At 43.0% G+C, this 23,712-nt stretch overlaps 1 protein-coding gene across 18 annotated transcripts in view; it reads left to right on the top strand.

The window, feature by feature from the left end:
• The window catches only part of LOC113017539 (phospholipase D1-like), a 118,436-nt gene extending 104,427 nt beyond the window's left edge, over positions 1–14,009 (top strand). For 3 of the 18 annotated variants that reach the window (XR_013905237.1, XR_013905240.1, XR_013905239.1), the window contains 5 exons: positions 3,284–3,389; positions 6,122–11,747; positions 12,038–12,620; positions 12,710–12,803; positions 13,142–14,009. Coding sequence is in view for 4 of the 18 variants with exons in the window: in XM_026160689.2 (XP_026016474.2) it covers positions 11,526–11,747; positions 12,038–12,286; positions 12,710–12,763 (525 nt within the window). In the remaining 14 variants the exon portion in view is untranslated. Of the gene's footprint in view, positions 1–2,936; positions 3,390–6,121; positions 11,748–12,037; positions 12,804–12,990 lie in introns of those variants that run through there. The other 15 variants (XR_013905238.1, XM_080297345.1, XR_013905235.1 and 12 more) reach the window with 15 other exon arrangements.
• Positions 14,010–23,712: the final 9,703 nt, after the last annotated feature.

Raw genomic sequence — 23,712 nt, 5'->3', positions numbered from 1 at the left:
TTGAAGTAAGCCAATCTGGAAGTTTTGTGAGCATTTTTTGGTTTTCATTGCAGTCATTGAGCACTTCAAGCCCCTTCATTTGCGACATGGCTGTCTTACAGCAGCAAAGGAAGTCAGCAAATGCTTGAAGTTCCATACTGCCTTTAGAGCTTATCTTAGGCCATGCGTCAAGTTTGTCTCTGAAGGCCTTTGCTATGAGGAAGGGATTTCCATACCTCTCTACGAGAACTGTCCATGCTGCATAGTATGCAGACTCTGTGCCAAGCGGGAAGTAGCCTTCTATTGCCTTCCTTGCAGGTCCACTTACATATTTCCTCAGATAATAAGTCTTCTCTTCAGTTGGTATATTTTTCCTGTCAATCAGAGTCTGAAAGGAAATTTTCCAATCATTATATCTGATAGGGTCGCCACTGAATATTGTTGGCTCTGGTACCGGAAGACGACTTGCATTAAGAGACACTGCAAATGCTTTGACCAGATCTTCTGTGTTCACCTCTTGGTGCGGTGTCACATTTCGTGGCGAGGAACACCGTTTCATATGCTGGTCATTGTTTTCAGACTTGACTTCATTTTTATCAGATCTGTGGTGAAGTAGGTTGTATATTTCTTCATCTGAACATTCACTTTGTTCATACACTCGCTGTCGAGCCTTTGCTGCATTCAGCTTTTTTACAGTCTCAAGTCGCTCTACTTCTCTGCGCTTAGCTTCTAGAGCCTTTTGTCTTTGTGCTATTTCTGCTTCTTGCCTTTCAGTTTCCTTCATATGGATTTCTTGTTCAAGCAGAACTTGGAGAGCAGCCTCATTTGCTGCAACTTCAGCAGCTGCATCTTGTCTTTTAGCCGAGAGCCGGCTGGAGTGTCTAGAGGAAACCCTCGAATGAGAAGAGAGCTTAGTGTGGTGTGACTTAACACTCATCCTGTCTGAGGCTTCTAACTTAGGCATAGACTCAGTCTCCTTCCATTTTTCATCCCTTTGACTTTTCACATCTGAGGCTACGTATTTAGATGAAGACTCAGTGTCCTTCCAAAGTTCTTCATCTCTTTGAACCTCCGCATTACTTGGGCTTGGACACTTTCTTACAGATTCGATAATTGTCTTTGTTATGGCTTCACACGTATCCATCCTTCGTCTTGTGTCACTATCTGGAGATTCAATACGTCTCAAGTCATCATAGGCTGCATTCACATCCTTAGAAGCACTCAAAACCTTGGAAACATGTTCTTGTAGCAGATCCTTTGAGCATTGACCGTCTATAGCTCCTTTGGCATTCTTAATGACAACCTTCCACTTCTCATAGCGCACACTGAAACGATGTGCAGCCTTCTTTATGTGCTCACCGTACAGTTCTTTGCCCTTTTCCGTCAATGTACGGACTCGTTGGCTCTGTCGTGCTCTTTGTGAGGTAGTAGAAACATCATCAGCTGTGCCTTCAACTGCTTGTAGTTGCTCATCTGCAGAAAGTTGTTCCACATCACCCTTTTCACTGACTTCTGGATTAGCCTCAAACTCTGCCATTGTTGGAGGGGTTTGGGTTTTTTGTGTATCTTACTTAGCCTTAATGTAAAGGTGCAGCAGCTTAAATTTGATTTGTTAGTTGAGGAGCAAATGAATATTAATCTTCATTTACTGTTACAACTTTAAAGCACAGTAATTACTATTACTCCTTAAACATCACTTAACATGTATACTTAACTCACATTACATCTCTTCTCCAAGCCAGTAATACTGTTTCTTACAGCAACTGCTGAAGCCCACCATATGCACGATGCACAGGTTACTCATCACAACATTAACTTAACACTGTATGAATATCAGTCACTTGAACAGCAGAAATGTAAACAATGAGAAGGAAAGAAAAAAGAAGAAATATTTCAGTCCTTTGTTTATTTATAAAAGGAAACTTATCTTAATTAATTTTACAGTCCTTTTCCTTTTTATTTCTCTTTCTTGTGGTTAATTATATTGAGTCCTTTAACTGAGGCAACACTTATTTTCGGGGCACCTGAATTTCCTGCGGGGCTGCGTCCTTCATCTACCCGTGCAGAGCGGAGTTCTCACTGTAGCACCCTCAAGGATTGACGTACGCACGATGTAGTTATAAAACAGGGTTTATTCTGGTCTTGGCAACCCGTGAGAACTGCTCACGGACAAAACAATAAAACAAAAACATCACATCAAAATGCGCTCTTGTACATAGTGTCAATCAATCAAAAAAATCCTTAATTACAGAAAATAAACCATTTAAAATACACAAACCTCGTGAGCTGACATCCAGGAAGTGCTAAATAGAGCTTTATGGCCTTATTGCCTTATCTTCCATCTTCTTCGTCAATTATTTTCACTCTTTAAACAATATTTTCTCCATGTGTGGAGCTAACTGTGAGTTGCAGCATGCAGACACCATGTGCGCTAGCAAAAGAAAAGTTGCTGGGTGGAGACCCAAACAGCAAAGCTGTACCCTGCACAGTTCACCACCAGAGGGCGCAAAGGAACAAAATCCAGACATACAGCTTAACAAATATCAAATGCAACAAACATCAAATGCAAAAGACCGTTACACATATCTTTGGTCAGGTGATAAGTGATAGCCTCCGTGATGTCTTTGTGCCTGCGGGAGTTTGACGTGTATAGGGAAGCGCTGTATAAGGTTCCCGTTATTGATGTTTGGGTGGTTGACCCGGACGGATTTTCTCCTGTCACTTTCTCGTCATCCCTGACGTGCTCTCCGTTGTTTTTTCCCTGCTAATTTTAGCATCACACGGCACAGCTTCTGTATCACGTGGTATAAGGCTCCGCCCTTGTCATTTGTTGAGTAGGAAGAGTGAGCGCTTGTTTTCATGCAGAGTACGTCCCGGATCAAAATGTGAAGTTTTACAAATCACCACTTCTTTAGTCAATATCATTTCAGTCTCAGACAACCTCGTTTCTCTTACAGAGGTTGAATGCACCTTCTGCGGATGGCGGTACCACACAGTGTGCGTGGACTTCCCCTGCACAGAAGGCAACTACAAATGCTGTGAATGCTAAATAAACAGAAACAAATGATCCCTGTTGTCTTTGCTTGATGATTGGTTTGAGTCTTGACAATCCACATTGCTGGCGTTGCATCTTTCAATGCCAGCAATGGCAGGTATCAGTGCTCAAACCTTTTGTGTTTGTTTCCAACAAGTTACCCACCTCGGGAAACAAAAATGTGTTCTTTTACTTGTCAGATGAACATATGAGACACTTTGACTCTTCAGTGCAGTGTGGAGCCTAACAAAGATCTGTTTTGTGTCCCAGCTGATCAGCAGGAGGAGGAGAGTCTGACGGAGCAGCAGAGGAACATTTTCAGCTACTTGGACTCAGCTCAGCCACTACAGAGGAAACAATGAGCTCAACACAGAAGGTGACAGACAGAGCAGGACCATATGACCAAAGATATTTATCACCATATACATTTGAACATTTGCCATAACGATGTAGCTGACGATAGAATTGACACCAGACAAAATACTTTACAGCTGCACAACTTTATTAAAAACCCATCAATGTATTTTCACTGAAACAAGCAGCTGTTGTTTATGTGCATTAAAGTTATATAAAAATGTAACAGTGCAAATGCAAATTCCTCGCTGACAGTTTAACCAAAAGGCGTTTCCAGTGGAAACTGGCCGACACATCCTGAGCATAACCATGTATAATATCCACTAAACTTCAGAAGAGGTTATACAGTCGTGGCCAAAAGGTTTGAGAATTGCATAAATATTGGAACCTGGAGAAGTTGCTGCTTAAGTTTTTATAATAGCATTTTGCCTGCACTCCAGAATGTTATGAGGAGTGATCAGATGAACTGCATCGTCCTTCTTTGCCATGAAAACGAACTTAATCCCCAAAAAGCCTTACCACTGCAGCATTTCATTGCTGTCATCAAAGGACCTGCTGAGACCATTTCAGTGATCGTCTTCTTAACTCAGGTGAGAATGTTGGCGAGCACGAGGCTGGAGATCATCATGGCTGTATCCCGATTCAGGTTCTGCAGCTTTAAAGTCCTCAAGGGCCGCGTACTCAAAGACCGCTAAGGCCGAAGTGCGAGGCTCGTAGGCTCGTGAAATGGGACGTCTAGCCTCCGTCGCGCTGCCCAGGTTGCCTAGCAACCATGATACTACCAGCTGGAAACGTTTCATACAGCTTTGTTTGACAGAAATGAAGGAGAACATATTTAGTTCATTTGTTTCTACATGAGCTCTGTGTGATTTGATGAGTATCTGAGGCTGAGACCACAGGACTGTGAAACATGATTGTTGGGCTTCATTTCTGTGCTGCTGGCTCTTCCTCCTCCTCTTCCTCACACACTGCTGAGTTTGTCCTGGTGGATCATCAGGGCTGCAAAGCCTCACAGATGATGTGCAGCAGTGGCTCCCTCAGTCTGTCCTCACTCTGGACACTTGCAGTCGTCACACATGGAAATCAAATGTGTGATAAGCTGCAGGATTCAAACACAAGTGTAACTTATAAACACATGTTCATACTTTTATTCCACAATCAGAGAGAAAGAAACAGAGAGAGAGTGCAGGACAGACAGACAGGTGACAGTCTCAGGTGTACACACTGCTACACAACAGCAGCAGAGAAGCAGGATTTAGTGTTTGTGTTATTACGAGTGTAAACAAGAAGAGTTCCAGATGGTGCAGTGGACACATGTGTGACTGCTGTGATTAAAGCATCTTTCTTTCAGCTTAACGAGTGAACCGTCAGCTCGTTCAAACACACGTTAAAGTGCGTTTGGCTCGACACCACCGAACACAGGCAGCAATATAACACAGCTAACATTAACAGTGCAGTAAATCCTGCTTGTGCCGTGATGTTCAGGACTGCAAACCGAGCAGCATCACTGACTTTCAGCTTGTTGTGTTTGTGGATATATGACTGACTTTAATTATCCACAAAATCATCACATTCTCTGTCAGATTAAGGTCGACTATTGAACGGCGTATATTTTAAAGGCTTTAAAAGCAAGTTAACGCTGAAAGTACAAACATCACTAATGTCACATAACTCTGCCGACAAGGCATAGCTATGGCTATGAAATGCTCTTTGTGTATCACTTCTTCATTATGAAAGATGTCATTAATGCACTAGTAATGTCTCATCTGGAGTATTGTTCAATCATTTGGTCAGCAGCTAATAAGACAGATCTTAACAGACTTCAGTTAGTCCAGAATAAGGCGTCCAGATTAGTGTGAAGATGTTCATACTATACTAATATTGATAAAATGCATAATAACCTTTCTTGGCTTCCTGTACAGGCTAAAATATTCTATGGCTTACTTGTAGTTCTAAAGAAAGCAATTCTGTTAAACACACCACATTTATTCTGCTCAGCTGCAGTATCCAGATGAAATACATCATCATATTACACAGTTTTCAACAAGCTGCAATTTAGTAAATGCTCGAGTTAAAAGTAACGTTTTGTAAAACTGTTACATTTAGAGCAACTTTTAAGTGGAATAAGTTGCCTTAAAAAATTAGAGAATTATTCAAAACTTCAATGAACACTTAAAAGCCGATTTACAGAGCTTTTAGTTGTTGTAAATATTGTAAGACATGATTTGTTTTTGAAATTTGTGTAATGTGCCTCAATGTTATTGATATTATTATTATTGATTGCTTATATTTGAACAATTGTGAAACCTCACTGTGGATGTAAGAGTGAAATTATGTGGATATCTTGAATCCACTTTATTGTGTAATATTTTATGTGAGTATTTGACGGAAGACGAGCAACATCTGTTGTGGAAGCTAACGGGGTTCCTTTAGAATAAACAAACATAGGATTTATTATCACTGAATAATTCTGTATAAATCTATACAAATTATAGAAATATGTAATAGGAAACAACAAAATAATCTAAATTATAAAATAGTGTGTGTGTGCATGATTTTAGTGTTTGAACAGTCATGAATTATCTTTAACAGCAGGTTGGATGTAATGTGGTAGAACTACCAGCAGGTGGGGATAAGAGACCTTTAAGGTGTTTGGTGCCACGCTCCACCTTCAGGTTTAAAACTAGTGTTAATGGAGTTTGTTCCACGACTGCATTTCACTCACTGCCTCTGTTTGTATCTCTGTCACTGCAGGACCAACATGGAGCCAGAAGTCAGCGCTCTCAGGAGGCCGACAAACCTCACAGAAGAAAGGGAGAGAAAAAACACACCTGTGACGAGTGTGGGAAGGGTTTTACTGAGAAGGCTTCACTAAAACAGCATCAGGTCATCCACACTGGAGAGAGACCGTTCAGCTGTGACTTGTGTGGAAAGTCTTTTTCCTGGAAGGGTTCCCTAAAAACACACCAACTCATCCACAGTGGAGTTAAAGCGTACAGCTGTGATCAGTGTGGCAGAGCTTTTACTCACAGTAGCAACTTACAGAGTCATCTAGTTACCCACTCTGGAATTAAGCCATACAGCTGTGACGAGTGTGGGAAGGGTTTTACTGAGAAGGCTAAACTAAAACAGCATCAGGTCATCCACACTGGAGAGAGACCGTTCAGCTGTGACTTGTGTGGAAATTCTTTTTCCAGGAAGGTTTCCCTAAAACAACACCAACTCATCCACAGTGGAGTTAAAGCATACAGCTGTGATCAGTGTGGCAGAGCTTTTACTCGTAGTAGCAGCTTACAGAGTCATCTAGTTACCCACTCTGGAATTAAGGCATACAGCTGTGACGAGTGTGGGATGGAGTTTACTCTGAAGGCTTCACTAAAACAGCATCAGGTCATCCACACTGGAGAGAGACCGTTCAGCTGTGACTTGTGTGGAAAGTCTTTTTCCTTGAAGGGTTCCCTAAAAAAACACCAACTCATCCACAGTGGAGTTAAAGCGTACAGCTGTGATCAGTGTGGCAGAGCTTTTACTCGCAGTAGCCACTTACAGAGTCATCTAGTTACCCACTCTGGAATTAAGCCATACAGCTGTGATCAGTGTGGCAGAGCTTTTACTCGCAGTAGCAGCTTACAGAAGCATCTAGTTACCCACTCTGGAATTAAGGCATACAGCTGTGACGAGTGTGGGAAGGGTTTTACTGTGAGGGATAAACTAAAACAGCATCAGGTCATCCACACTGGAGAGAGACCGTTCAGCTGTGACTTGTGTGGAAAGTCTTTTTCCTGGAAGGGTTACCTAAAACAACACCAACTCATCCACAGTGGAGTTAAAGCGTACAGCTGTGATCAGTGTGGCAGAGCTTTTACTCAAAGTAGCCACTTACAGAGGCATCTAGTTACCCACTCTGGAATTAAGGCATACAGCTGTGACATCTGTGGAAAAACTTTTAGCCAGAGAGAGAGCCGAAATACACACCTACGCATTCACACCAGACATGATGTGTACTGCTGTGAACAGTGTGGCAAAGAGTTTACAACAGACGCACAGTTACAACGACACACGTTTACCCACACTGAGGAGAGACCTTATCGATGTGACCTGTGTGAGAAGACTTTTAAATCTCCACATGACCTGAGACAACACCAACAGATCCACACCAGAAAGAGACTCTACAAGTGCAGACACTGTGAGAGAAGCTTCTCACAGTCAGGTAATCGTAACATTCATGAACGTACACACATGGAAGGAAACTACAGCTGTGACCAGTGTGACAAGAGCTTCAGGAATCTCAGTTCATACTCTGCACACAAACGATCCCACGTTACTAATAAACTGTTTCACTGTTACCAATGTGCCCAAACATTCACCTCATTGTCTGCTCTGTGCAAACATCAGCGCGATCACTCAGGGCTGAAATCACTCCCATCACTGGATCACAGTGAATCTGAAGACACAGAAAGATCCTCTGGTTTCTGTGTCAGACTCAGAAAGCTTGAGATCAGGCTCCACAGAGTTCAGATAGAATCATTTAAACTTGTGTTGAACTGAACTGGTTGCTGGGCTGAACTTCTACATAATACAGATCTACATGGGATCTTCTTTTCTGTTGTTTTACTGAGTCAGTTTTGTCCTTTTTTCTCTGTCCTGGTTTTGCTCGTCTGTAAATGATTGAAACTCAGTCAAATAGTTCATTGTTCTCCAGCAAAACGTTTTGGAAACTCATGTTTAACCTTTAAAACTCTGACATGTTTTAGCACACAAGGCTTCATCGGGGAGTTCACTCATGATTGGACCATGAGAACAAAGGTTTTTAGTTCTTTCAAAGAGAGTCTTGGAGATGTTTGATGTTTCTGTTTTTCTGAAACCACCTGAAAGAAAAACTATTTTTCTTGCTTCATGTAGTGTGGAAGTTTTTAATGTTTCTTCATCTGTGATGTTCTTGAATGTGTTCACGTGAAGATGGTACAAATAAACTGTTGTCAGAGATTTACAGTTATCAAACAGGTGAATAAACAACACTGAGACACTTGGAGACGGTTAACGTGCTGCACGGGTGAGGGCTCAGAGAGGACTCACACCGAGCTGCACTAGTCGTTTATTATTTATAGCAGGGTGAAACAAGCATAGCAGTTTCCTCTAATTTTGCATATATGTGTGTGTGTGTGTGTCTAAGTTCGTATAAATGTCATAGGGTGAACTTCCTCTTTCTATAAACAGAGCGAGTAGTACATTTTGTTCTTTTCCTATTAAGAGTAAAATATGAACATGTACTTTAATGCAACATAAAACTCATAAAAGCGTTTCTTCTTTAACATCCCCTCCTGATGTTAATATTTTTCACTTAATCATACTTTATTATCAGCCAACAATCACTTGCTTATAACATTCTCAATTGTAGCATCATTCAGTATGTGTGTGTGTGTTTCTATACTAAATCTTCTTCATCCGGTTCATCTTCTAGTGGCAGTCCAACATAGGTAATTACTGTGGCCTGTACCATTTTGTCAATCATGGATCTTATGCATGGTAGGATACATGTAGAAAACAAGCACAATAATAGAAGCAGAAGTCCTATCAGTACGAGTCCTTTTATTATTATTCAGTTGTCGCAACTTGTCTAGGGCGGTGGTCATGGTCAAGGAGTGCACGTTGTCCGGGATATAGGTGCAACAAGTGGTGTTGAATAAGACACAGAGGCCCCCTCTCTCAGCGAGAATCATGTCCAGGGCGACCCTGTGTTGCATGACCACTATTCTGATCGCGTCGATTTCCTCATTCTGAGCCTTATTTATCTTTGTTGAGCTGTTCAGGAAAAGTCCAAATCGGTAGTCAAGAGTCTCAATTCTTAACGTGTTTCTTCCAGTTCCGACCCATGGGAACAGTGAGTGCAGGACCTTCTGTCTGGTGGTCCACAACTTGAACTCCGCTGGTACATCACTGCCCCAGATTGGGTCATGGGGTTGCACGTCATCAGTGTTCCTCTTGCGTCGTGGTTGGTTCTGATGGAATACTCTGAATGTGTGGTCTGACACTAAAATTGGGGCACAGAGTCCGGTACAAGAAAAGCTCACAACTAAGACAAAACTGCTCCTGCAAGGAAAGCTCACTGTTATGCATGCAAGGTGATCAGCTCTAGGTGAGAAGACATTTAAATCTCACACTTGTTCTGCTGCATTTTTGAAGCTCAATTCCAGGAACAGATCGCAGGGTTCATTTTTATATACACTGCAACTGCCATGAGGTCAGGGCCATTTTTTTGTTGTTGTTTGTTTTTCCTTTTGCTCTGTGCAGCATTTTGGCAGCATTTTTAAATTTCTCTTTGTATTTTTTCTTTCTTTTACTAGTGAAGAGATGTAGCGTGAACAGTTATACAGTCTAAATATCCCATATGGGTCGTGTGAAATGGTGTTTTCAGTTTCATTCAGTTGAAGTAAAGAACGTTGAATATTTCTAAGTGTGCTGTTTTGAACCAACATGTCACAGTATGATCAGTGCTGTAATTTTTGACAGTCACTGTATCAATGTTATTTTTGCATCTCTTGAATAAAGGTTTTGACCTGCAAGTGCTAATTTCTTTAGTTATTGGGGTAAAATGGGTAATGTTAATAGGAAGGTGTTTGCCAATTCAGTAACCTAATTTAATGTTAATGGAAACTAACATTATCTCAAATTGTTTAGTTATAATTGTTGTTTAACTGAATCTTGATTTTTGATCTTGATTTGTTCTTTCCCAACATTTTTCAAAAGAAACAGTCTAATTTCTTTGCTGTGATTGATTCCAGAGAACACGGAAGAACTGACATTATTTAACTGTTGATTTATGTAGATTCAGTGGAGGAGTAATGTCAGTTTAATTCTTTACCTACTGTCAATGCAGTGAAATTAGACATTCTGTTTTGAAAGGTTACTGGTGGATGCCAGCAACCATCTTGGAAGAGAACAATATAATCTGTTATATGGCCTCCATTTGAAAATTGTGTATTTGATACTAGAATATAATAGCAAAATGTAATTTGAAGATAACATGTAGTATTTAAGTGACCAACTGGAAAATATTATTTTGTTTAAAGACAGAAGTGACCGCATAGTTGCAACATCAAAGGGAAATATTAATTAATTAGCATCAAGTATATTTGTTGCTTAAGCGTTTGCACTATAACTTAAGTAGGATTATAACTTTTAAGGAAGGAAAGATTTCAGATATTTAGTTCACTGTTTCAGTTATTTTATATGAAATTAAAACATTTACGTTGGTCAAATATGATGCTCTAAATCAAATAAAAGTTTGAAAATAAATGATGTATTTTTAAATGCTGCAACAAATGTTCACAAAAAGTAACTATAATTAAAACCAGTTAAACAAAATCAAATGTTTGAATCATGCTTAACCAAATGCCAGGCTGGAGAGCTGAACCTAAAGTATACGTAGAAAGATTTCAACATCTGAGCAGTTTTTAATGTTTTTATCACATATAAATGTCACAGCAGTGGGTCCTGGCCCAATGCTTTGTGTTTTTGGTTTTCTTTGACTCTTGTTTTTCTTGGTTTTTGTTCTTCTTATTTATCAGGCTCTCAGTAATCTTAGTTCTCCCTCCCTCAGTGTTCATTTCAGCCTGTGTTTAGTTTCTGTTCCCGTGTCCCACGTTTCATCGTTTCATGTCGAGTCAGCCCTGTCTCTCTGTTTCCTGTGTCTCCCCAGTCAGCCCCGCCTCCCTCGGGCACTCATGTGTGATACAGAGTAATAAACCTGACTACATTTGCTACACTCTCTTTATTACCTGTTACTTTAAAATTCATACACTAATTATGTCTGCCCATCTCTCTAATGTGAAGGTCAAAGGTCAACATCCCAGTGACATAAGAATAATCCCAAAGGGGCAAAGGCAGCGGTTAATTTAGCACATTTAGCATTAAGGGTACAGCAAGGATATACTTTTACTTATTGTGGCAGGGGTGTGGTCTCTGGCCTGCTGCAGTGGAGGCTGGTGGCGGGACGTTGGACGGCACAGGTGAGGGTGATGGAGCTCATGACTCTCCCCTTTATAGTGACGGAGGAGACTGGCGTGGGGGAAGCGTGTAGTGGAGGAAGCCGAGGAGAGAGCTGGTTTCTGGCTACAAAGACGGCGTCAAACCAGAAAAGATTGCTCGTGGTCAAATAATGTGTCAATCACCTGTGAATCAAACTGTGTGTGGCTCAGTTCATGTCACAGTGTTGTTTAGTATATCTTCACTTGTCTCACTCTCCTTCTGTTCTGTCCATCAGGACGATCCTCAGCGCTTACACAGATCCTCCATCGATGTTTTGGATCCAATCAGTGATCAGTTCTACGAGGAGGCCTGGATGTTCACCAGCGCTCGCTACACCTCCATCTACCAGAAGGTGAGTGTACTCCTTTGTACTCAGATTAACATTTTACTTCTTAAAATACATTTTCATATATGAGCTTTCTATTATTTCATGGGCCATTTAATCAATATTAAAATTACAAGCATATCAACAAAGGTGAAGCTGGTTTTTTCCACTTGCTGTCACACAGTCATGGAGGAATACAATAAATACATAATCAGTCATAGATCCTGAACAATGACATTAAAAGAAAGTCTGTGGCTCTAAAAACTAAACAGTATAAAGACATGCTCCAAGCTGCTGTTTCTCTCCTACTCCTCTAGGTTTTCCACTGTCGGCCATCCAGCGATGCTGGAGGGCTACCTGGCCAATGCTGGCCTACACAAAGAGGTCCCGGCTCGGAGGAGCTGAAGGAGATCCTTGCCTTCCTCGTCAGTTTCCTCTTTAGTTCCTATCCCAACAAAACCTTCTTGCACCTATTAGCTCCAAAGAGGCTATGGTGCCCGTGGAGGTCTGGACCTGAGGCCTGTGCTCATCACGTGGATAGAAAACACTCTGACACCATTCTGGAGGTCTGATGGGACTCTGACCAAAACACAGATGAAATAAAACTTGTGGCTGGAGCTTTTAAAATGACTTTTTCACCTCATAGATTAATGCTCATGATTGCATGTTAGCAAGACAGCATCTCCCCAAGGTGAAACTCTCAGGAGACATTTACTCTTAAACTGTAATCTGGTTGAGACTACTTGAGGAGATCTTAGTAGCGAGTATGTGGATTTAGTCTCTTCACCAACAGCAGACAGACCCATGCCAAGAAAGCAGACATGTTCTCAAAGAAAGCCGAGAGCAGAGATTGGAAAAAGCTAAAAAGAAAAAGCTGCAGCTTCAGACGACTATCTGCCTGTAAGGCTGAAAAAGTCCAGTTACGCTCTATTTTGGAAAAGCTCCCAGTTTTGGTAACCTGGACTTTTATTTCCCCTCTTCTGCTACAGATGTTGACTGTGACCTCAGAGGCCAACTGGACCACACAGCTGCAGCAGGAGTGAGGGAGAGGAGTCTTCATCCAGCTTCAAAGAAAACATCCAGGTAAAGTGACGTGGATCAGCGGATAAAGCCGTCTCCACTTTCAAAGGAGATCCTCTGAGAGAGAGACTCTCTGAGCCATTTTAGCCTCAAATTATAGGACTTTATAGTACAGCAACACTTTTAAAGGACAAAAATAACATAAACTGTGACTGTAATACAAACAAAGTATTGCATGTGTTTTTAAAAGTGTTCCTCCGATGGGCAGGATATCACTATTAGACTGTCCCACCAGCCAACTTCAACAAGAGACCACAGCAGCATTCAGTGATCAGCACAGATGTTCCTCTAACACTCAGCATCTGATCCCTGTTGGTCTGTGTGCTTCTGCTTTTGCTCAGTTAGAAACCCTGCAGCAACCCGACCCAAAACTGTGTCTTCTTGTTGGCCTCAACGTTGAAGTGTCAAACGTCCAACATCTGGAAAGGAAACCACGCCAGTGTACTGTGATGTTTCACCAACATGTGGCAGACGCTGATCCTGCCTTTCATGCTGACATCAGCAGAGAGCCCCGCCTACCTCAAAGCCTCCCCTGTCATGTATTGATCAGGATGATTATGAAGATGAGCGAGTGCAAATAAGACTGTAAAAGTCCACGAGCAGAATGTTTGGATGCTTTCTAATGATTCATGAATATCATGAGTGTTTGTGTGTTTTGTCTTTTCTTTGCTGACGTTTCTTACTAACAAAGACAATTTACGCTCTGTGTGTGTTTTCATCCTTACCAGCCGCACTCTAACTGCAATGAAGGAAACAAACTGTAGAAATGGTCGACTCAGTGACTTCATAAAATATTGAAGTGGTTCAGGTAGAGCCAGTTTTTAAATGACCATGAACACTGAGCGTATTGTATCTGTACAGCATGTTTTTCTATTAGACAGATTTGTAACAGAGGCCTTGCTCTCAGTAAGTTTGAAATCCTTTTCTGATTTCTTTTGTAATCTCTGATCTTTGTGTATCCTGCTCAGTTTGCATGCTGCCTGTAGGAGTTTCTGTCTTTGTATTTGAAGAGAATTCATTGAATATACTCAGCTGCTTCCCTTTGGTGCCTCACACATCACTGAAGTTTTTCAGTGTCCAGTTATTTGTTTTTAATAGCTGTTTGAATTCTCTGTATGTTTGACCCTGTAGACTGTTTAATGGACTGCTCGTCTTCCTGTTTGTAACCACTGCCTGTTTAGGACTAAAGATTTGGATTTTTGACTTGAACACAGCCTCTGCGTGTCGTCCCTTTGTGTCCTCATCCTCTGTGAATGTGTCACAGATGTTTCCATGATAATAACACAGCTTTCCCACAGTGGCTTACAGCAGCATTTATTCACAGCACATTTGAGAAAGGTTCAGATTAACTCGATGAGTTTATATTCAGAATGATTCTGACAGTGGGCCACTGTGAATTGTGATCTTTCATCAGGTCAATGTTTAAGTTCAGTATTTCAAAGCAGGAGCTATGAACAGTCATCATGTTGGCATTAGAATTATTATTATTAATCATTATTAATAATGTCGTTACTCATGTATAACTTTGATTAGTATACATGAATTTTATCAATAGTAAAAATAATGAATAATTCATGTATAACTTTTATTGTGTTTTGTATATTAATTCTATTTAAATAGAGATGTTGACCCTGTCTCTACAGTAGCATCAGTGTAACATACATTATTGGTCCAAGCTGTCATAAATGGGGAGCCTGATCCTTTATTATGAAAACATGACGAGTATTTTTCTTGTCAGTTGGGAAGAAGTTGGTCTTTTTTTCCTTCTTTTTGCTCAGTTTGTCTTTTCTTTGATAATTGAAACTCTGATCAAACCTACTCATGTTCACAGCATGTAAAAGCAGCTGACAGTCCGTGGCATTGTTGTTTGTAGAGGTGCAGTGTAGTGGGAGCATAAATCAAAAGAAAACAGTAACATTTATGTAATAAAACATCTGAATGAAAATGAACAGGCCCTTTATGAACTTCAAAGGGATCTGAAAACAACACTTTTTAAAAGAGTATCTTGGGGTGTAGGTGGTCAAAATAGAAAACTGAGCTGAGACTTTAAGTTCAATCCATCCATTCGTTTTTACAGTTTGACTATGAAAAACAATTACAGTATAAGCTCTATGGCCTATGGTAGCACTGCCAAGCCCCACAGGACCCGGGGCAGCCCACCCTACCCACCGCAGAGGAAACTGTACCCACCCCAAAATGAACATATTTCAAGTAAACAGCTGGACTGATCAGGTCCAAACACAGAGTGATAAACTTGTCAAACAGCTGTCATATCTTTATATAGAAGCTCTTTATAAATGCTGCTCACTGCAGTCTGTTTACTAATAATGTCAAAGTGTTAGAAATACAGAAACATCAGAATGGTCTTTGTTCACAGAAACCTGTCTGGGATCCTTTGTTGTTCTTTTGATGCAGAGTTACATTATAAATATAAAGAGTTATTTCAGAGTCTCATCAGTTTTCCTGCATGTCTTTATTTAACACATCAGCAGGGCTGAAGCTCTCATGTTAAACACACACTGATCTATGGACACGTTCATGTGTTTCTAACAGAACCAGGCTGTTATCAGCCTGCACTAACATTATGTCACACACACTGAATGTAACAGTGACAGTTTACATCATCACACAATCAGCTGTGATTGTTTCACTGTCATCAAACGAGTCAACAGGAAGTAGAATCAATAGAAACCAATCATTTACTGACAGCATATCTGATGGAAATAAGTGCAGATTATGTATGAAGTCTAACTGCACACAGTAACTGTGTTACAATAAGGACTTAACAGCGCCCTCTGCTGGAGTGTTTCACACTGAGAGCAGCTTTCCTCTGAATTCAGTGAGGTTATGACTGAAATTATTGGTGTAGTCGGTTTTATAAAGACCAGACCAGTAAAAACAAGAGTGTCTCTGCTGTCTGTGAGGAGATGGAGCCGAACATCAAGCTGTGCTGTTTCACAGTGAAGCCAGGCGGCTGTCACCAGGAAAAGTCTTGTCCTGAGTTTTTGAGCTCAGAGAGCAGATCAGATGTTTTTGGAGCAGGAGCACAAGTATGAAGTCACAGAGTTAGTGATGAGAGCTTCCTGGCAAAACTGGCCTACCTGAGTGACATATTTGGAAATGAAGTAAATCTACAGCTTCAAGGGAAAGATAAAAACCTCCCTCAGGTCACAAGATCAGCTCTGTCACTGAAAGCTTGCAGTGTGGGGCAGGAGACTCGATGAAGGAGACACAGATTCATTGGAGAACCTGCATGAATTTGTTGACACTACTGACGATGATGCCGCCTCAGTGACTCCATATATCAAGCAGCATATTTCATCACTGATGGGATACTTTTAAAAGGACTTCCATGAAAACAGTTCCCAGCATGACCAGCTCCAACTGGTTTCAGCTTTGCAGAGCAGAACCAGTTCATTGACGTCTGACTCCACACTGAGACTGCAGTTCACATCACAGACACTGAGTGGATTCTGGCTGAGTGTAGAGAAGCAGTATCCACTCTGAGGGCAGCAGGCTCTGGGCGTTCTTCTTCCTTTAGTCTCATCTTTGTGAGGCTTCTCTGCTGCTGCTGCAGACCAAGTCCAGGTCCCAGCTAAACACTGAGCAGGAGCTGAGAGCTGCAGGATCCTGCTTCAAAGCTGCTTTGAAAAGCTGTGCACTGCAAAACGTGCTCGTCGGAGCCATTAATGCTGACTTTGTTATTTTGATCAAAGAAAGAAATCAGCACAAACTGTTTGATTCGTTTTTGTTTTGTAGGTTAAAGTGTTTCATATATTGTGCTCCTGAGTTAATGTTGCTGATCAGTTTGAATTCATTTTGATTGTTTATGGAGTTTATTTCATTTTATGTTTCAGTATCAAACGGTTCAAATGTTTATAGGATGTAATTTATTTTTTATTGAAGGTAAATTGTTACACTTTACTTTGTTTCCATCTAAAAGTGTTACATTGTTTCTCTTCCAAACTAAAAAGTGTTTCTGCTGCAGCTTCCTTTCACTCTTTATCATTTTCCAGTCAGTGAAAGTCTTTTTGTGTCCTCCTAAAATCCACCGTGCTCACAGTGAACACTCGTATGCTGTTGTGCTGTCACAGACTGTTATCAGCCGTGTAGCCGCTCATACCTCATTTATTCTTCTTGTTCTACCGTCAGACCCAGGCGCACAGCTTTGGTTGAAGTTCTTATGTTTGATTTCATAACAGCTCTTCAGACTTCCACTCTTTATAACTTTATAAGTATTTTTGACAAAGCCATCTTCTTTTACTCATCCACTCAGCAAGCTCCCAAGATAGTAACCTATCAACCCGCACACCCACATAGCTTGTTCTTCTTTGTCGTTTTATTGGCAGTTGGTGGTGCATTACCGCCAACAGCTGGCTGGGAGAGTGGACCAGCATGATGCTAACCTGCATAGCTGCGTGTCGCGGCAGTTCAAAAGTCAGCCACGGCAGCCGGCAGGAAGAAACTATCCAACTACGCGGTAAATGAGAAACTGCTTTGTGATCCGGACAAAATCCTCTTGGGGTCTGGATTTGGACCGGAGTCCAGGAGTTGGGGACCCCTGTTATAGTACCATATCACCCTATTAGAGAACTTTGCTCTCACACTGCAGGCCTACTTGTTGTTCCTAGAGTATTTAACCCTTGGATGCACAACCTACCAATACCTACACTCTTCCACGAGTGGGGTCAAAAATGACCCCAAATAGAAACAATGCATTTTGCTATAAACTCTGTTGTTATTCTTCAAAATCTTTAAAACGAAGAGTTGTAATATTTTCATATTTGAGGTATTTCTCATAAAACATGATTGTGATATGAGGCCCTTTGCATTTTTATTTATTTTTTCATTAATTTTAAGTTTTTGTATCACTTTTGTATGCTTGCTCGGCATATACTGCAGAAGCTGGGTCTTCCCTCTGAAAGGCACAAGTTGTTGATACACTGTAACACAATCACTGTGGATGAATTTCTGCCTGCAGTTGACCAGGAACAGGCCCCATATGTAGCAGAAAGCTGCCATGTGATTTGTTTTCAGTCGGTAGGCTTTGGTCCTCTTGTCCTCAAAGTGCAAGAAACGGCGAAATCTTTAAATCTTTGAATTGACATAGTGGCCTTGAACAATGGGTTATGCAGAGGACTCCCAAAAAACACACCGACTGGTACATCCCAGTTCTTCTCACTTCCTGCAAGAATGGTCAATCAAATGAAGGCCAGGAGCTTATGTTTGATTACATTTTTCCACTCTTTCCCCTGTCTGTGGCTTCTCTTTGTGCCTCCATGTTTGTGTATGACATCTTCCATGCATTTACTGGGGAGAAAGTACTAAACCCAGGTGCAAGCCCTGGCCGACTAATTCAGAATATTGTGGCTAGAGCAGTAAGAGGGGCTTATTCTGTTAGACTAAATATTTATTTCCTCTTCAGAGGACTCCTCTGTATCTGACAGGCCTTGTTCAGTGGGGGAGATAGTCTGGGTCCTCTATATCTTAGATGTGAGATTCTGAGTCAATGCCTCCAATGGGCTCTTCATCCCATCCGTCCTGGATCATTTGTAGGGCCACAGGGATCCTCGCTGGCCTCATAGCAGCCGTGTTACTTTAGATAACAAAAGCGGAGCACAGCAAACACCGGAGCCCAAGAAAACAGCCCAAACACAGGGCAGTTCAGGGGGCCGACAATGCGGACGGCAACGGCTGCGGCGAAGGAGACGACGGAGCAGTTCAGGTGGCTGGCCGCGCGGAAGGCAGCGGCGGCGGCGAAGGAGACGACAGAGCAGTTCAGGGGGCCGGCCGTGCAGAAGGCAGCGGCGGTTCTTAAGTGTCAGGCGTACTGGCCGAGGCTCGGTGGGCACAGGACCAGGCGAGGCAGGACCAGACAAGGCTGATGAAGCCGAAGCAGAAGCTGGACCAAGCGACGCTGAAGCTGGACCAGGCGACGCTGAAGCTGATGACGCTGGAGCTGGACCAGGCGACGCTGAAGCTGATGACGCTGGTGGAGCAACGGGCCCCTCGGACCCTCCAGCGGAGACAGGAGGCTGAACGGGCCCCTCCAGCGGAGACAGGAGGCTGAACGGGCCCCTCGGACCCTCCAGCGGAGACGAGGAGGTGCTGGCTGGGCTCACTGGAACCCCCAGCGGACGAGGTAGATGGCGGCGCGGGAGCCGCGGAGTGCTGGATGAGCTCATCCGAGCTTCCAGCAGGAGCTGATGTAGAGCCAGAGAGAATTGGGACCCCGGGCTCAAAGTTAAGCTGGCTAGAAAACTGCACTGCTACGGGGAACTGGGCCAAAGGTTCAGGTGCGAGCTGAGCTGCTGGACACACGGGGACCTGAGCTGCTGGACACACGGGGACCTGAGCTGCTAATGGTGGAGAAGTAAATGACCGCTCAGGGGACTGAACTGATGTCTGTAGTAACGGTGGTGGTGAGAGTGGAGTAGGTGGTGGAGTTAATGACTTCACAGGGGAATGAACTAGAGGTAGTGATGGTTGTGGTGCTGGTGGTTGAGTGGATGACTGTGCTAAGGGAGGCTGCACTGGGGACACTGGAGACTGCACTGGGGAAAGCTGAGCTGCAGGGGACTGAACTGGAGACTGCAGTGACGGTTGTGGTGGAGGTGTAACGGGTGGAGGAGCAGCTGAATTGGCTGCGGGTTGGATGGATAATGGCTCAGCTACAGAGTGTCTTAATGGCAGGGCTATAGGTTGAATGACTGACTGAGTAGCAGCCTGAATGGCTGAGTGTAGTGATGGTTGTGGCGGAAGAGAAACAGGTGGTAGTGTGGAAGATGGAGCTAAGGGTGACTGAGCGGCAGACCGAACTGATGACTGAAGAGATGGTAGAGGTGAAAATGGAGCTTGTGGTGGAGTTAATGGCTGTGCTAGCGGGGACACAGGAGACGCAGCTTGTAGCTGGGCAGCTAAGAGAGCTTCAGGAGGCTGGGCAGCTGATAAACTGTTCACATTACCATCCGTAGCACAAAACACAACCCCTGAACGAATAGTCCCACGGTTCGACACAGAAACAGAGTCCTTACTCACCACAGCCGGCGATGTACAAGTCCGAACGTCCGGCTGTGGGGTGGCGCGCTGGCGGCGTGATCGTCGTTTCTTCCTTGCAGACGGCTCCGAAGGGCCGGGCAAAACCACATCCGGCCGGTGTGGCTGACGTGGCTGCTCCAGGGTGGCTGTTGTCTGTTGCTGCTGGGCTCGCGCCGCCTCAAATTGGCCAATAAGTCCACACATCCTCTGACCTGGCGGAGATGGGAATTTCCTCCGAGGATTGCTTCGATAGCATTTATTCCCACAATCTTTGCCCGTGTATTTGAAGTGTGGGTTATCCACTCGACTAGGCGTTACACACGTATCAGATTGCTCTCCCCGGGTAAGTCTGCTGGGTCCATGTTGTGGTCACATCGTACTGTCATGAAACGCTGTGTGGCAGGCAGTGATTGGACCCAAACGCAAACTCACGGGGACAGAACTTGAACTCAAAAGCACAGCTTTATTGCTGGAAAACAGAACACAAGCAATACAAAACTAAACTGGGAAATGCTAATTATAACACATACCAGAAGACACGGGGAGAATCACACACAGCAAGAGAGACGACGCGACACTGACTCAGAGAAACACAGGGTTTAAATACACTGGGGAGTAACGAGGGGAATGAGACACAGAAGGAGGGCACAGCTGGGAGAAATCAGGACTGACGAGACAAGCAAAGCAGGACACATTCACATAAGACACGGACCTTCAAAGTAAAACAGGAAGGATCACACAGAGACGCGAACTTGACACAGTGGAGACAGCAGCTAAGAAACACAGAGACATAAACCATAAGGCGGAGGACTCTAAGAACCGAGAGACACAGAGGGGAACTCAAACATGCAGACACAGACTTACACAGAACAGAGGGGACACAGAGCAACATGAAGGGCAAGGGATCGAAACTAGAAACCATAGAATAACTCACACAAGTACAAAAATACAAACATCACAAAGAACTAAAAACGCTGGGTCAGGAGCCCCAGGACCGTGACAGGTGCTCCTCCACCGCAAAAGAAGCGTGTATTCTCTGAATTTCCGGGAATGCTCATATTTTGACAGCGAATGCACACCTGCGGACCACTTATGTGCAGCCCTGACTATAAATCATGTACGTTACTGTGCAAAAATTAATTCTTGATCCATCAGAAGAGTAAGAGGAACAGTCAGAGTTGCTAAGAATGAAAGTTTCATAGAAGATTCCATAGGAACTGCTTGGAGTCATTTTTAACCCCACTTGTGGAAGAGTGGGGTAGTGATACAAAAACTGCATTTTTTTAATTAATGAAAAAATAAATAAAAATGCAAATGGCCTCATGTTACAAACATATTTTATGAGGAATACCTGGAATATGAATATATTACAACTTTGCATTTTAAAGATTTTGGAGAAAAACAACCCCTGGGGTCATTTTTGACCCCACGTGTGCATCTAAGGGTTAAAGTAGAATGGGAGGCAGAGCCTTCAGTTTTCAGGCCCCTCTTCTGTGGAACCAGCTTCCAGTTTGGATTCAGGAGACAGACACTATCTCTACTTTCAAGATTAGGCTTCAAACTTTCCTTTTTGCTAAAGCATATAGTTAGGGCTGGACCAGGTGACCCTGGATCCTCCCTTAGTTACACTCAAAGAAATCTGTTGTTGTGGGCGTAGTTGTCTGCTGCTGAAAACTCCAGTGATTTTCCTGCAGTTTGACATCTAATGTGATCTTGTGAACTTCGTGAGTCCAGGTAACGAACCACTCTGACTAGATTGTATCCTGTCATCTCAACAAGAACAAGAATTAAGTTGCTGAATTTCATGCAATGCTACATGATTTAATTATGTTCACCACAGAAACATGAAATTATTTAGTTCAAATCACAAGTTTGAATCTTGTACATGTAACATCCACCCAATAGGTGTAGGCTGCTGGGGGACTCCCATGATGCACTGGGTGTTTCTTCTTCACTCACTTTGTGTTAATACACCTCTACGTGTTTAATCATGAGTTATTATTCATATCTGGCTCTTCCACAGCACGTCTTTGATGTCTTCTTTCTCTCAGCCGAACTGGTCACATGGCTGCCCCTCCCTGAGCCTCGGCACATCCTGTGGCTGCAGAATCAGCAGCAGCTCTAATCAAACATGATCCTCAAGTGTCAGTGAGAATAATAGAAAAAGAAAAGGAAGTCATTTGTCATGAGAAGTGGGGCTCAGGAGGTGGAGCAGGTCACCTGACAATAGAAAGGTCGGTGGTTTGATCCCTGCTGCTCCAGTCTGCATGCCACAGCATCTTTACTGGTCGTGTTACTATGGTAACCCAGAGGAGTTTACTATGATAAGTATTAATTAATTCATTAAATGAGACAATCAGTCAAAAGTCAATCATTCATTTTTAATCAGCAGTGTTTTTGGAATCATCACATAAATTTAAAACAAAACCAAAAACGCTGAACAAGTTTGTAAAGTTTTTTCTAAGCCAGTCGTCACAAACGTCTGTAAGTTTGAAGGTTTTCAGCTGACAGACGTTCAGGTAGTTTCATCGCTCTGGTTTGGAGGATTCAATGTTTATTAATCGTCCCTTCAGACGACCAAAGGCTGCCACGTGTACGGTAACAGCACAGACACGTGACAGACTAGACTTTCATGTGACAGCGTTTAATCTGTAAAAGGTGACGTTGACATATTTTGGAGGCGTGTTGGTCACCAAACTGAACGTGTTCACTCACTGGAGTCTGTGTGCTTGTTGTTGTTGTTATTCACCGTCTTCTCTCTGACTGTGATGATGGTCCCATTTCCTTTAGACACAGTTAAAGATGGAATCTCCACAGTCACTTTACAGATGTGTGTTCCTGAATCCTCTGATGTTTGAAATGTTCAAAGATGAGTCTTTGCCTCCTTTTTCAGACACTTGGAGATTGATTTGCGTTGGTCTCTCTCTTAATTGTTGTTTGATTTTTCAGCCAGGCCACTCTGAATCTTTCAGACGTTCTTGTCCAGCAGCAGGTGATGCTTACGGTCTCTCCCTCCATGACAGAAACATCTGGACTCTGGGTCACAACAAACATGCCCAATGAAACAGCTGCAAGAGACACAAAACTGTGAGTCAGTACAAGAGACGAGTCTCCAAAAGTTGGTTCTGTTCATCTGGACGCAGCGTTTTGTGAGAGAAACGTTTCGTCATCATCAGGTGACGTCTTCAGTCTCAGCTGCAGGTTTCAATCTTATAAACAGGACATTTGCATAATGACTGAAACCAGCCCACTGGGGCTGAGGTCAGTTCCTTCATCTTAATCATGCAGATTCTCATGACCGTCGATCAACAACCACTGATCCATGTCCATGAGTCCCATTCACAGAGTTGGGGAATGGCTGCAATCACAGCATGTAAGATGGTGACAGATGGACCCTTAGGCCCCTCCTCCATTCAGAGATGGTCTTTCCCTTTTCACGTAAATGGCCTCCTTGACTCCGCCCTCAAACCAGCGTTCCTCCCTGTCCAGGATGTTACATCCTCATCATTGAAAGAGTGTCCACTGGCCTGTAGGTGTAAACAGACTGCAGAGTCCTGGCCTGACGAGGTGGCTCTTCTGTGTTGTAGCCAGAGGTTGTTTGGTTTCCCCGATGTATAAATCCTGACAATCCTCCTGCACTTAACAGCGTACACTATGTTACTCTGTTTGTGTCGGGGGACCCAATCCTTGGGGTGGACCAGTGTTTGGTGCAGAGACCCGGTGTTTAGAGAAAATGCGTCTCAACCAGGGGCGATTCTAGGATCAGAGCTTTGGGGTGCTGAGCACCCAGAGAGCTGCCCAGCCAGGCAAGATAAACTTTACTCGTCACGATGAGACGTCTTCCCCGTCTCTGTCAGTCCCTGCATCCCTACAT

The sequence above is a fragment of the Astatotilapia calliptera genome, chromosome 3 (assembly GCF_964374335.1).
Source record: "Astatotilapia calliptera chromosome 3, fAstCal68.1, whole genome shotgun sequence".
Lineage (NCBI taxonomy): Eukaryota > Metazoa > Chordata > Actinopteri > Cichliformes > Cichlidae > Astatotilapia > Astatotilapia calliptera.
Note: the sequence above shows the minus strand (reverse complement) of the source record. Positions and strands in the feature narration are given on the sequence as shown.